We start from the raw sequence: 15,419 nt of genomic DNA on the forward strand, positions 1-15,419 counted from the left end.
CTTCGCTTTACAGCACCCATAAAAGCATTTATGCTTTCCAACCGAAAAGGAAAGCCGCAGCAGCATTTTGTTTGAGAGAGCCGCATGGCAGTGAAAAGCAAAATAGCAGAACTCCCCACTAAATGTGGTCGCTGTACGTTTTCTGTTTTTCTTTCTAGCACCAGCAGCAATTACGTTCCAGCTTTTGTATGTATTTACCGATGCTAATATAACTGCACCTCCATTTTCGGGTGCAGTTTGGTAAACCACTAAAGCAGGAGCGTACCCGTTCCAATCGCTGGATCGCTCGATTTGTTTAATTTTCTCTCGACCAATTCCAATTTCTTCTAATTATACAACCACTAATTCTCGCTGCTGGAAAAGTGAGTGCCCGGACGGTTCATATAAGCGCATTCCGGTGCTAAATTACATCCCTACCGTGTCGTGTGTGTGTGCTCCCCGTACCAGGTGCTATTAAATTTGCTCCGAAAGGGAGATTAACCAAACACAAGGGAGGAGGCCAAGTAATGGAACGACACGGGCAGTGGATTACAAAAGCACGGGTCAGCCGTTGCATTGATGCGCTTCGCTTTTAATCTGCCCTACGGGCGAAGCAGTCACGTACTGCCACCGTACGGCGATGTGGAGAGTGCAGTTATTTTGTTGTGCTTGCTTTGTTTTTTTGCTTGCTGCCCTCTTCACTGTTGCTCCTTTTAATTTAATCCATTTCCCGTACCGAGGCAATCGTTTAGTGGAAACCAGTCCTTTTCTGTGCTCCTTTTTCTGTGGAGCGTATCCGCTGCTACTTTTGCCACTCTCTCACATAGCAATGCTTTTGCTAGGCAGGACTACATTTCATCACCCTGCTTGCAAGATTCTTCACCGTATCGAGCTGATTCGAACCATTGGCAACCGACGTTGGCAGGCCGCAGCAGGATGGATGGGCGGGTATCATTAAGACATGATAGGTGATATTACTTTTAAAAGACAAACATTCCTTGTACCCCTACCAAGCTGGCGCTTGTGACGACTGGTGGCATTCGCTAAACAGGCACTCCCTTGTCCTCCTCCCGTTCCCAAAGAAACGTGTCACCCATTTGCCGTCGCCATTAGCGCGACTTCGCTTGCGATGGTGCCACACTCGGTCGTCCAACAAGGGCTCCAATGAACATTTTTCACTTGTTTTTCTTGCCCTCCATTTTGTTCAACATTTTTATTCATTTCGGTTCTATTCCCTTTTTCTTTACAGGCTCCTGGCAGCTCGGATGGATTCTGTGTGATATATGGATCTCATTAGACGTACTTCTATGTACAGCATCAATTCTTAGCCTTTGTGCCATTAGTATAGATAGGTATGTACTTGAGATAGGACGTGTTTGAACGTATGTTTGCTCCATTTTTTTTTTTCAAGGCACGTTTGCTCATGCTTCTGTGAGTGTGTGTGTGCTGTAAATCTAACCTTTTCATCTCATGCATTCCGATACCGTCCGGATCTAATGGACCGTTGTCGAAGCAAGTCGCTATTTGACGGAAAACTCCCAGCTCATACGACTCCCATTTCGTCTTTTATAATGCCACACAAAATCCAGCAATTCTGCAACCAACACACCAGGTGCTTTACGGGCGCTTGTTAGCGAGGAACGCATTACCACGATGGCCGTTGTTTGGGGCGGGTATAACAAATCAGAAAGACTTTGACACTCGTGGGCTCGCATGACGATAAATGGCAAGGGGAGCAACGGTCCCAACTGTGTATGATGGTTGCGGCCCCGGTATTCTGACGTTTACGTTTGATATCCCCAAACGGTACGGATGGCAGGTGATACTTGCAACGGTACTACACTAATGCTTGGCCTGTTACGGTTGCTTCGAAGGCTATATATTATTACACCTGAAGCTCATCGGGATTTTCCCGTCTCGTGACGATGACACGATTGCAAACAATGTAGTAGGTTTTGCGTGTCAATTGCGTTTTCCCTGGAATTTTCCCTGCTTTGGCAAGAGCAGTAATATGGGCTCATGCTTTATGCTCGGCAAAGGCGACAGACACCCAGGGGAATTGTACACGACCGCACATAAAATAAACCCCAATACTTTCTAAACGTTACGGGAACCACGTGGGAGCAATACTAGCATCGTTAATGGATGCAAAAAAAACATTTCCCCTCACGATTTGGTGAGATATGATTGAGCGGAAAACGCAAAAAAAATCATATCTCCCAATCATCACCAGCCAGACGGGTTTGTGTACTATATGCTAGAGCCGTAAAGAGGCGACGTTGCCGGGACACAGGAAAAACAACGTTCACACCCAAACACATACACACACACATCATATCACACCAATATCGGCAAATGAAACAAACTGGGTAGCTGTACAAACAAACAACCAGTCTGCCGGCAGCGTTCGGTGATAAACCCACCGATTGGTAAATTGCTGAGCCCATTATGATTCTGCCGATTGCCAGCCTGACCCAAAGCTTCCAATCTGGACGAATTCTTTCGCAAGGTTTCTTTGCGGTTCGAACAAATTGCTTCATCAGCAAAGTGGAAACGACGGGCTGGAATGGGGTCTGGAAAATTGGGCAACTAAGCGACTCAAATCGGCACGATTGGCACACCCGATAACGGACGTAGCTTATAACTGCTGTACGAACCCATGTGCGACTTTCTTCTCGATATGTGTGTTTGACTCGATGTGACGTTAATGTGTTGGATGGGTTCATAAGCAGCGATTAGAAAAGCGGTTGGGTAGCGGAACAAAAGGTGTGCCTGTGCGAGGGAAGGGATGTAGGTGGTACGTTCCGATCGTGGAATTGTTGCCGGTTATGCTTCATTAGCACATTATTAACGCCTACCATATGCTGGGATTTGGAAGTAAATAAATAAATGAACGTGTCGGTGAATAGATACCGTTCCGATTGGAAACGTAACCCAACGGTGTTGCGTGACCGTCTAGATGCACAGTTTGGTACTTATTGTGGATCTATTTCATGTGGCATTTTCAAGTTAGTTATATTGACATGGGTACTATTCATAATTAAATATAAGGACAGTGTTTTCGATTGGCCCTATATGCTTTAGCTGTTTATGATTAGGAGCGTTTTTGTCTTTGAGATGTTAAATGTTCCATAAATTTTGAAATAATTAACCTGTGCCATTTTACTTTCTATTTAACATAAAAAGTGCATTATGCTCAACTGTATTAGAATAGTACTGTAAGATAAGGAATTTCAGCTTTTTACAATTTTCCTTTTATTGCTTGATTAAACCCTTATGGAACTTATGAGGCTTTATGGACACCCTATGGTTATAATTTGTTTTGGGATTAGTATAGACATATAGACATTTTTACAATACCTATTTGTACACGGAATTCAGTTAAGAACATTTTGGCAAGTAATCGTTCAAGTATATCATTGTTTATTCGAATATATTAGTATTTTTATAACCTTGACACCACATTCTTGACATTATGTTGAAGAGTGAAAAATTTGCCGAGAAAATCGATCACAAAATCATATAAAAAAAGCTGTACGATCTTTGTTTGGTTGGCAGTCACTGCATGTCCCTGCTATTTTCATACAAAGCATTATTGTACGCTTACAGTATGTTTGCTTACTACAACCGTATTAGAAACATTAAAGCCTCACATGGTCCATCAAAAAAGTGAACAGAAGCGTACAACTTTGATGTGATTACAATTTCATACGCATTCCCTGCCATAGAAGAAAGGCTGGAAGGAAATTTTCACACAGTAAAAGACAAACACCGGTGATTCCAGCCTCGAGAATAACAGGCATAATATTCATGCATGGCTCATGCTAATGAAGCCTTAATTTTCGCCTCACTGTTTTGAATAACTATTTTGGATCCATTTCTCACTACGCTTTGAACGTAGTTTTTGGGATTCCGATCTACCGTAAACTGTAGAATAATTGCATGCTATAATGCTTGGCCGTAACATCTTCATTCCAGTCCTGTATTCCATTCTGCCAGTTCACGAATAAGCAGCAGACGCAGGCACCACCCATCTGTAGAATAAATTACATTCATATTACACCGCATAAACCACCGCACTCCGTGCACCACCGGCGAGTGCGAAATGTTATGAATAATTTCCATCCACCAGCACATCCAGCAGCCCGGCATTACATTCGAGATGAATGAATACCAATCTGATAGCTGAAGCGATGAAGCTCGGAAATGAGCCAGGAATTAAGGTGAAAAGAGCGAACATCCAGCCAAGGCCCAGCAGCTCTAGCCTGGTTAAATGCAGCAGGATTTGTTGAGATAGCACCATCACTGCACCGCGCCTATAGCGCCGCGTAGCGCCCCTGCGGCCATTCGGAAGTAAGAAAACGGTACATCACAACGGCGGCAGTTACACCATCATCTCAAGATTGGCCGTAGTGTCTGTGCTGTGAGTGTACCATCATCATTGCACGGATGAGTTAAGATGAACCACCACCGACGATGCTAACGATAGTAACGAGCGTGCGATAATGTGCGTCCTGGAAATGGGAAAGATACCACAAATTGATTTACATCGCACCGTTATATCGTTTACGCTCTCATCACATTTACAACCCTCCTGTTGAGCGACACTGGTGACCTTCGCCTCCATAAACAGGGATTTTGGATGTAGAGAAACTACAACAAAAAAAATCCATCATAAGACCAATAATATTAAAGACCTTTCCTTCGGGCACTCATGCTGAGAGCACTCAGGGAGAGGACAACACGGCGTTCGTTAGAGTTTCGGTCATTTTAATTTTCTGACAGTTTTCAGACAAGCCTTACCAGAAGATGGAGAACATCGGCTAACAGGAAAATAGTTTGCAAACTATATTTAAACCTCATACACAAGGTCAATCGAACGTATAATTTAATTAAAAAGTGCACTCCTGTACCTCAGAATGCGTCGGTTGGTAAACTTGGCGATAATGACGGTGTCGTGCGAATGGATTAGGTTTGAAAGTTGGTTTCACTCACCTGTGCCAAAAGTCTGCAACAAATTTGTGAAGCACGACTTGCACGAAACTTTTCTGCGCCAAAAGTGACTTGCATCCTCGTGTGGCAGAGGGAACTTCGCGAAAAAGCGAACGCTAGCAGTGACACCCGGATTATTGTCTGGAATGTTGTTGTGTGTAGAATTAATGCCGCTTCTTATACTTTCAAATACACGCCGCGCTTGGATTTTCAGTAACCACAATGAATGTACGGTAGCATCCGCAGGCAGCAGACTAATTAATCAGCTTATCCGCTGTGTGAAAGCGCTTTACCAAAGACAGGGAGGTGGATTACACACGCCGTATGCGGTCGACGCGTTGCCGGCGGAAAATGGGGAAAAGAGGCGGTAAAATTTACACCAGTGAGGGGCCTGGTGAGATGTTTTGCACCCTCATTAGACGACGTCCGGGAAGAAACAATTCAATCACTGTACAGCGCCCTAAGCTTCTGTTGCAGAGATTTGCGAAACAAGACATCCGGTATGGTGGAATGTATTCCACTACCGTGTGCCGGTTGTACGATGATGTATCCTTGAGACGGAGTAAGCTTTAATAGTACTGCTAAATGGAGCTGGCACAAGCGCTTTGGATGAATGCCCTGAATGCCTGCCAACTACTCAGTTGAAACACCGGTTATTCGTCTTACGAATACTTTAAAAAGGATCAGCGAACTGTTTTATTCAACAGTCTATAGAAATGGTCAAGCTAGAGCTTTTGGTAAATCAAATTTTGCGATAACTTCAAAGCATTTTCATAATTACTAAACGGAGCAATTGGAATTATTAGAACCAAATCACTCTCAGTCCTTTGGTCCTTTTGATTTTGTGAAATCGAGCGTGAGATTGTTTGATTATGAATTCAATCACTTACGCTTTAACAAAGGGATGAGGGAGTTGATATTTGGATTTATTTGGGCTGCTTTTGAAACATAACATCACAGAAAAGACTTTAGTGTAGTGAATACAAATCAAATGATTGGCGAAAGTCCGTTCAAATCGTAAGCTACGTGTTTTAATGTCAGCTCACGTATAAGCTCAGCCCCTTGAGTGGTTCAAAGACGTCAGAAAAATTGCGTAGCAACAACGTCGTTTCCATTGGGACTTTCAATTCAAGTAAAACCATATTAGTAGAGGATAACTAGCTATTGAGATAATTACCCATTCAATAAATGAGTTCCACTCCTTTGACTTTTGTGTAAAATCGTCTTATACTGTCTTATCCATTTCCATGTAACTGAAGAATGACGGATTCACCGTGTTAAAATGTTCAATACACTCTTGATCCGAGAGCTTGATTTATGTTAACCCGTGCGTCAACGATTTATTAATAATTGAAACTACATGACAATGGATTACGGCAACATTAGACTCATTTTTCAATATAAATCGGGTTTTTGTATGTTATCACCTTACCGAGAACAATATAATAAAATAAATATTGTAGAATAAAACAAATATACATAAAATTGTCCGATGAATAAACGAACTAATTATAAATATAAGCAACATGACCACCAAGGGGAAAAAGAATTAAGAGAGGTCCTTAAACGGGAACAGAAAATGGACAGGGATATGTGGAAATCAAAAAAAGTTGCACAAAGACAGTGCACGCAAAAACGAATCATTACGACCACACGCAGAATGGCGTCACGGGATGAATACGGTAGAGCGAACACGGAGGGATCGCTTGGGCACATGCATAGGGATAGAGCAGAATAACATTGGAGTATCTTTTTTATTAAACAGATGTAGGCAACCAATTCAGGGGTATTGATGAGCTATGATACTTCTGGCACTCTTTCGTCCAGATCAATCTGATGAATCCGGATGAGTCCGGATGAGTCTGGGTGAGTTCGGCTGAGTCGGAACGAAACCGGTAGAGTCCGGGCGAGTAGTTTAGGTTGACGTTGCAATTGCTAATTCTTATAATGACTGTCCATTATCGTTTAGACAATTCTTGATGAGTTCATTGACTTTCAAGTCGTATATCGAATATGTACGAAAACTGATCCGGACTGATCAGGACTGATCTGGACTGATCCGGAGTGATCTGAAGTGATCCGGAGTGATCCGGAGTGATCCGGAGTGATCCGGAGCGATCCGGAGTGATCCAGAGTGATCCGGACTGATCCGGACTGATCCGGAGTGATCCGGAGTGATCCGGACTCAGATTCGATGAGTCCGAGGATTTTCCCGTGCGCAATAATATTTGCAGATGATATTAACATATTTCTCACAGTGTCCTCTTTGTCTGATTGCCAAGCACTCCAAAAACATTTGGACGCGTTCTCACATGGTGCTCAATGAACGGCTTGACCCCCTGTCCCAATAAATGCAACATGATCTCTTTCAGTCGCAGATCAGATAAAACACTATTTTCCTATAGCTTAGACACGCCACTTTAAATAGAGTGTCCTCCGCGAAGGATCTGGGTGTCTGAAGACTGTGAGCTCTCGTTCAAGGAACACATAAACTTTGTTATCAATAAAGCCAATTAGTCTCTTAGGCTTGATCTCCCGTATGGCTTCCGAAATACGCGACCCAAGGCTCTCTATTGCTGCCGGGTACGACAAGGATGAGGACTATGCATGCATAGTCAGGACTTCGTCTGGTACTATAGCCATGGAAAGGCTTGAGAACATACAAAGAAAATTCTCTCGTCCGTAGATTCCTGCATAATTACAATAGCAGCATGCTCGGAACACTGACGGTTGTTGGGTTTGATTGACATCAAGACTCGTCATTCACATGCTCAGGCTTTGTTTATTGTCGGCATACTCACCGCTAATATTGATGCTCCTTCTTTACTGTCCAATATTCCTCTGTATGCTCCTTCCCGTTGTCTTCGTGACATTTAAATTCCTCGGATGCGTTATATTTTCGCACAGAACGACCCGTGACTTAAAGAATGTGAGTCCTTAACAATTACTATAATCTTTTTTACTTTCATCATCCTTTATCCCGCTTCCGTGCTCTCTTACTGGATTCGTCCTAATCTATTCTCTTAATAATAATAATAATAATAATAATAATAATAATAATAATAATAATAATAATAATAATAATAATAATAATAATAATAATAATAATAATTATAATAATAATAATAATAACAATAATAATAATAATAATAATAATAATAATAAAAATAATAATAATAATAATAATAATAATAATAATAATAATAATAATAATAATAATAATAATAATAATAATAATAATGATGATAATAATATAAATAATAATAATACAAAAAATAATAATAATAACAATAATAATAATAATAATAATAATAATAATAATAATAATAATAATAATAATAATAATAATAATAATAATTATTATTATACAAAAAATAATAAAAATAAAAATAATAATAATAACAATAATAATAATTATACAAAAAATAATAATAATAATAATAATATTACTAATAATAAAAATAATAAAGGTGACTTTGCCGAGGAAGATATTTTAAAACCCCGTTAATAGAGCACAGTGTTACTATAACATAAAAACATTAAAATTCACGACAAATGTCAAATTTTTTTCACGAACAAACATGGAATTCATAAAACCAAACTGAATTTTACCAGAACATAACACAAATTTCAAACAATTTCCAGAATTTGTGATTGAAAAATATACCTGGACCCATTATACGTGTTGTTCGAGAATCCGGGCAAGGTCGAATCCCGATAAGCCAATCAAGACTTGTTGACTTGACTTAACAAACAGTTGTGCATAAACATCTTATGCTATAAATAATGATGTTCATTCATGGAAAGAATATTCTTCGACAATTAAGAAAACATATTCAACCATGTCAAAACGTAGCTGATGTCTGAAAGTTAAATGTTGAATAATTGAATCAATCAGTATCATTGTATCATTGCGTTTTTTATCGCTATGTATAATGTGTTTTGATTTATTCATCATGCAATATTTGCAATTTTTAAGTGCTTTGAGATTGATTTCTTTATGCGTGGTTGTGTTGTGCTTTTTCGGACCTTTTTCGTTCTTGGAGCGTTTAATATGGTATTTCGTCCCGGGGGAAGAAAGATCCAATTTAACGCTCTAATTTCCGGAACGGAAGCTAGCTTGGGACCCCGTTTGCACTATTCTAGTGCCAACAATGCTATTGAAATACATTGAAACATTGATTTTGACTGTTTGTCACCTTTAGGTTTGTGTGGAAATTTCACTTCTTCTTACAACCAATCTGAAAATTCAAATAAGTCAAACTTACAAACAAGGTTGTTGGTTATCAAGATTACGTTGAAATTTTCAAAAATGTCAGCAACAAAATCCATTAGTTTCGTTTATGTCCGCTTTTGATATATTTTATTGCTGGTCCACCTACGCTTACCGGTGAACTCAAGTTGAACTCCGCGTCGTTATAAAAATGCTTGTTTATTTAGGCCAACGATAATTATTCCATACAATAAGTTACAGTTTGTTAGACTTAAGTATGTTAGACTTAATCGATCGATAACTAATGCAATTCATAAAACGCTTATACAAAATAATGACCACCACTTTCCCGTCCACTCATCCTTTTCTTCGCCTATTTTTTTTTAAAGTTACTAATCAATCTTCCCTTTGGACAACGTAGATGTTTTTAAAAAGATGAGTTGTCTTTGTTACGCATTTTTATTTTGTGGACATAGTTGACATAATTGTCAAATATATCAACCCCAAACAATTTTTTTATCGTCGCGAGCGCATATGGTCGTCGAGCTCATCGTACGACATCGACCTACCATCGAATTAATGCCGTTCCACGGTCTTACTGGGCATAGTGATCCTGTCAATTAACTTAATTGCCTGTCTTTTTCCACTCACTAGCACACGGACACACATACTCTCAAACACCTCGTCGCACAAACGCTGACCGTTGGTAATTGTTGTAATCTTGTACCTTTCACAGATATCTAGCCGTAACGCAACCATTAAATTATTCCCGTCGCCGGCGCTCGAAACGGCTGGCGCTGCTGATGATCCTGGTCGTATGGGTGCTGGCACTGGCCATCACATGTCCTCCGATTCTCGGATGGTAAGCCTCGCTAACGCTACACAAACGGGGTAAAAGCTAACATGTTTCTCTGCCTCCTGTTGTTTGGGTCTCATTCCCGCCTCGTCCCAAAAACACGCCACAGGTACGAACCGGGCCGTCGGGAGCTGGACCAGTGCCGCTACAACCAAAACGAAGGCTACGTTGTCTTCTCGGCCATGGGCTCGTTCTTCATCCCGATGACGGTGATGGTGTACGTGTACGTACGGATATCATGCGTTGTCGCCTCCCGGCACGATAAGATGACGGAAATCGAAGTCCACAAGGTACGTGTTGCGAGGTCCTGCGAGTTCCCCGCCGACGCGGCTGTCTTCGCCTCTGGATTAAGGATTACAGGCCCCTGCTCCGGTAAAGCTAGCCACGTGGACAGCTGTTGAATACTAATAGAATAGCCATTTTTCCCCCACTGAACAGCAGCTAACACTGGCACGGTTGGTACGGATGGCTCGGGGGCACGTGCCCCACTATGTCAGTAAGGGTCCGTAACCCCGCCAGGCACAAGCAAGCTTGTTCAACTAGCAAACAAACATTGCACAGCGGAAGAAAATGGCCGCTCCGCATAAAAACAACCGGAAAACGGAAATCCCCGGAAACTCACTGACACAAAACATTCAAATTTATTCTGCACAATTGTTTGTGCTGAAGCGAAAGCATGATTTATGAAACGAGCCGAGTGTCACGTTTGTTGCGAGGCAAACAAATTTCATGTTTGCATGCCATTTGTTGCGAGGGATTTGCTAAGAATACGGTCTCTCTATCTTTAAATTACATTCCGGTATTTGAAGGGATCATGTTTTCGGTGTTTGCTTTTCAGCCGTTTAAGTTTGCTTTAACCAGTTTGTCCGTCCAGGAAACAGGGCGGACACATAATTGTAAACTCATGTATTGTTGGTTCGCATGAATTTCTAATGATGTGTCCCTTTGTAAGACTGCTAATTTCGTTTCAAATTCGTTCCACCTCTTGCTAATGTGATTTAAAATTCAATCTTCAAGCGTGCCATTTTTTTCCACAAGCGTTTTTGTGATGAAGTGAAGTTTTGCGATAGTAATTATCAAACAGAAAAAGGAAAAAAATGACCATCGCTCCGCTCCACAACCGGCGAATGTAATTTATTAGACACAAAATATGACACAGCATTTGCGGTGCGCGCAAAACACTTCCATTATCTCCGTCACGCACTTTCGGCTGTGGCCTTTTGAGGCAAATCATTAATTAATTACTAATGAAATTTACCATCCGTTAAATCGAGTTCACTGATACTAACGGCAAATACTGACTCCGGCTGACAATGGACTCGCTCCAACCATCGTCCCGGCCGTTGTGCAATCTCATGCTGCCTAATTATGCGACAAACACCACTGCAGAGCAACATAAATTTCGATACCGTGCGCTCTTTGCTTTTCTCCCGATTCATGCTAATTATCCACAAAATGACTGTCCGCTGTCGGGACCGGCCACGCTCGGGTTGATCCATATCTCCACGCGCCTTGCCCATTTTGTCCCATTGTTTTGTCAGCGCAATTTTCTTTCACTTTTGGCTTCATGATTGCATTTTACAGAAAAGTCACCGAGTGCGGGAACCGGAGGAGGATGGCTACCAGTCCGAGCAGGACCCGATCCCGCTGAGCCCCAAGCGAAAGCGTTCCTCGTCGCAGCTTTCCACCGCCACCACGACGTACGTCGCCCAGCTGGGCCCGATGCTCGACGAGGGCGTGGGGGCTGGCCAGCCACCGAAACCGGCCGGCAAACGAAACAACCACAAGCACGGGCACTACGAGCTGATGGACCTGAACACGACCGGTGGCAGTACGCAGAGCCAAACCACAATCCTTGCTGCAGCGGGCAACGGTACGGGAGGGCCGACCGGCGATACTTCAACCGCTTCTGCTGCTGCTGAAGGGCATCATCATCATCAGGAGCAGCTGCGACAGCGGACGTACGATGATGGAACGAGCCTTGACGCGATTGTCGATGATCCGGCCATCGTGCTGGCGGGCCCTGGCAGTGGCAGTACCGAGAGCAACACTAGCACCGCCGCTTCGGCTGCCGCGCCCGTCTCTGCCTCGGTCAATTACAACAAACTTCCATCGACAGCCGAGCTCTGGTCGTCCGGCAATAGCGTTTTCAATCAGCAAAGCCACAAACCACAATCCCATTCGATGGCGAGCTTTGCCGGGGCGGCCGGTGCCGGCTCACCGCCGAACCATTCGCAGCACTTCCACCATCACCATCACCACCACCATCATCACCATCACCACCATCACGAGGGTCGCCCGACGGCGGCCCTGGCAGCGGCGACGGGCGGGCTGCGGCGCAACAACACGGTCAACACTTCTATCACGACGTCGACCTGCAGCTCGGTGCAGCTGGTCGGCGGGCGAACCGGCGGCAACAACATCCGCATCCACCAGAAGTCCCTCTCCTCCCGCATCTCGTCGATGAAGCGCGAGAACAAGACGACCCGCACGCTCAGCATCGTGGTCGGTGGCTTCATTGCCTGCTGGCTGCCGTTCTTCATCCACTACATCATCACGCCCTTCCTCCCGAAGGACTGGACCGTGCCGAAGCTGAGCGAGTTCTTTACCTGGCTCGGCTGGATTAACAGTGCCATCAATCCGTTCATCTACGCCTTCTACAGCGTTGACTTTCGGGCCGCCTTCTGGCGATTGACGCTGCGGCGGTTCTTCCGCAACAGCGAGAAGGCCCCGTTCGCCAACATTCACAACCTTTCGATGCGCGCGCGATGAGAGGCAGGATGCTGTTTCCTCTCCCCTTTGCTACCGGGACACTCTTTTCCTCAGTGCGTATGTGCCTGTGTGCGTGCGTGTGTGTGAGTATGATTGATTGTGAGCGATAAGGGGACGCGGGGTGCACCATTCCCTTGGGCGTCATCCAGCGGGTTGCAAATTCGAACTACAATGGGCGACGGAATTCGCAACGGCTGGACGGAAAAATGACCGATTGGCGTGATCACGATATCCGGTTTGGTCAAATGGGCAATGACCAAACGGGGACGTGAGTGAGTGAACGATAACATAAAAAAGAGAGTTATAGAGCAAATGAGAGAGTGAAAGAGAGAGCGAGAGTGATCCTGCAGGCAGGCTTTCTATTTGTTATTATTTTTTGTTGTTCTATTATTCCTATACGAGATTAGTCGTTGTTATCTTTGGTCACAATGTCGAAGAGGTCAAACAATTGTGAGTAGGATAAGTAGTTCAATTGAAGTCGTTATTAGGTACATTACAGCTGCTTTTAAATGATCATATTTAAGGCAATCGAATCATTGTTTGATGAGCTTTTGTTGGCTTGATATTGGGCATTCGAATGGAAACCATTAAAACTTATTATCAAGGCCTTTAATCAACCTTCTTCTTCTCTTTTCATAACCAATCGATGGAAAAATGGGTAGCAAAAAGCTACTTTGGAAAAATGAGCATCGATCTAAATACTACTTATGTTCTAAGGAGAAGGATTCAGCCAGCATGCTACAAAAAATCTTTTCATTTCATGTAATTGTTTTATTTAGGTACTCATGTTTTACAATTTTTTGGTAAAAACATTGACCCATTCTCGCCAACTCTAAAATCTTAGAAATCTGATAACTAATTGGCTTGTTTTTTTTTTCTACGTATTGTTGGTGTTTTTATCTGATTTTTGCGATTGGGCGATTTGTGATCACAGGCTGGTCACAGACAACAATGCAGACAAAAATGTTGTAGTTATTAAACAAATGAACGGTACATTTCCAAAAAGACCTTATTGTTGCGATTGGAAACCGCTTCAACGAAAGCAAATGAAAAGAAGCATTTTATTGGTGTTTTTTTTAATGAGATTTTTTGTAACTATCATACGCGTATTGAGATTGTCCCCGATTATTTTTTTTATTTTTTTTATTTTTTATAGTCTTTTCGATTTTACTCCGATTGATTTAACGATCTTAACCGGACTTATTTCTACTTGATTTTAATTTCAGTCAGCTAATTCTCTCCTCTTTTTGGATATCGTTTCAACGTTATGTTCAACATATAACCATCTTGTGTTCTCTGTTGAACCTTTTCAAGCTGTGTATGAAAGCCGGTGGTATTGGTAAAGAAAAGCTTGTGTCAATATGCACGAGGTCATTGCCAACAGGTGGCGTGATAGTGGAAATGAAACATCGGTTTTTGGTTATAATACTTTAATATAAATGCTGTAATAACATGAAACACGCATCAAATGAAAGCTAATTGCACTTTAAAATTAAACTATTTTAAAAATCGATACTGCCTCTCTATGATAGCAATCCAAAACTAGATTTGAACATTTATTTGTCGATTTGGGAATCCAATTGCCTATCGTTCGATTCGTAAAACTTCATATAGCAGCTAGTTTTGGAGCAAATAAAAACCAAACACATTTTTCATTTTCACTTTCACCCTTTCTCTAGTTGTTGCGATCTCTTTCCGATCCTTGGAAGCTTAAATGCAGTGGAATAAATTGTTTGAAGATTTTGTATGACTTTGTACAGTACGGCCCTTTGAGTCTTTCAGCATGGCTCGGTCCTTTTAAAAGCATGAACTTCCCTTACCATGTGATATCAGTATGATTAAAAGTATTTGGCAGCTTTTAATCATTTTATAAATATGAAAAAGTGTTTTTATTTGTTTATGAATTTGAAATGAATATAGCAATATTTCTATATTAACTGAAGATGAATCATTTTTCGATTCTTTTTTTCATGGTGTGGAACAAACAATAAAAGGCAATGAACAAATAATTTAAATGAATAACAAAACTAGAAAAATCCTGTAAACATGCAGCGATGAAAAGCATCTTTCTTACAGGGTTTCGAATCATGTAAGGGAATAGTTCAACCACTTAGGGGAATGTTGCAAATCGGTAGGGGAATGTTGCAAGCAAGCTGTGGATGTTTGCAATCACTTAGGGGAGTTTTGCAATCGATTAGGGGAATGTTTCAAGCGTACTGTGGAGCTGTCATCAGACTGTGGGTGCCGCTGTAAATACCTTAAAATATTTTCGTCAATCTTACTAACTTATCATGTTTAATTATGACTCCGCAGCAGGATTTATTTAGTTTATCATGCAGAATCCCACACGAAAACAACTCCAAACGATGTTTTTAAAAAAACCTCATCGGTATCAATTCGTAGCTTTTTACACAGGCACCCACAGTCTGATGACAGCTCCACAGTACGCTTGCAACATTCCCCTAATCGAATGCAAAATTCCCCTAAGTGATTGCAAACATCCACAGCTTGCATGCAATATTCCCCTACCGATTTGCAACATTCCCCTAAGTGATTGAACTATTCCCTTATATGATTCGAAACCCTGTAATGTTTTTATTTCGGCGT

At 41.9% G+C, this 15,419-nt stretch overlaps 1 protein-coding gene across 1 annotated transcript in view; it reads left to right on the forward strand.

Annotated features, from left to right (window-relative positions):
• Window positions 1–14,973, forward strand: part of LOC120950658 (putative tyramine receptor 2) — a 35,207-nt gene extending 20,234 nt beyond the window's left edge. The window contains exons 3-6 of the mRNA XM_040368877.2: window positions 1,229–1,331; window positions 9,921–10,046; window positions 10,150–10,330; window positions 11,625–14,973. Of these exons, the coding sequence (XP_040224811.2) occupies window positions 1,229–1,331; window positions 9,921–10,046; window positions 10,150–10,330; window positions 11,625–12,812 (1,598 nt within the window). The 3' untranslated portion in view covers window positions 12,813–14,973. The remainder of the gene's footprint in view (window positions 1–1,228; window positions 1,332–9,920; window positions 10,047–10,149; window positions 10,331–11,624) is intronic.
• Window positions 14,974–15,419: the final 446 nt, after the last annotated feature.

The sequence above is a fragment of the Anopheles coluzzii genome, chromosome 2, assembly GCF_943734685.1.
Source record: "Anopheles coluzzii chromosome 2, AcolN3, whole genome shotgun sequence".
Classification (NCBI taxonomy): domain Eukaryota; kingdom Metazoa; phylum Arthropoda; class Insecta; order Diptera; family Culicidae; genus Anopheles; species Anopheles coluzzii.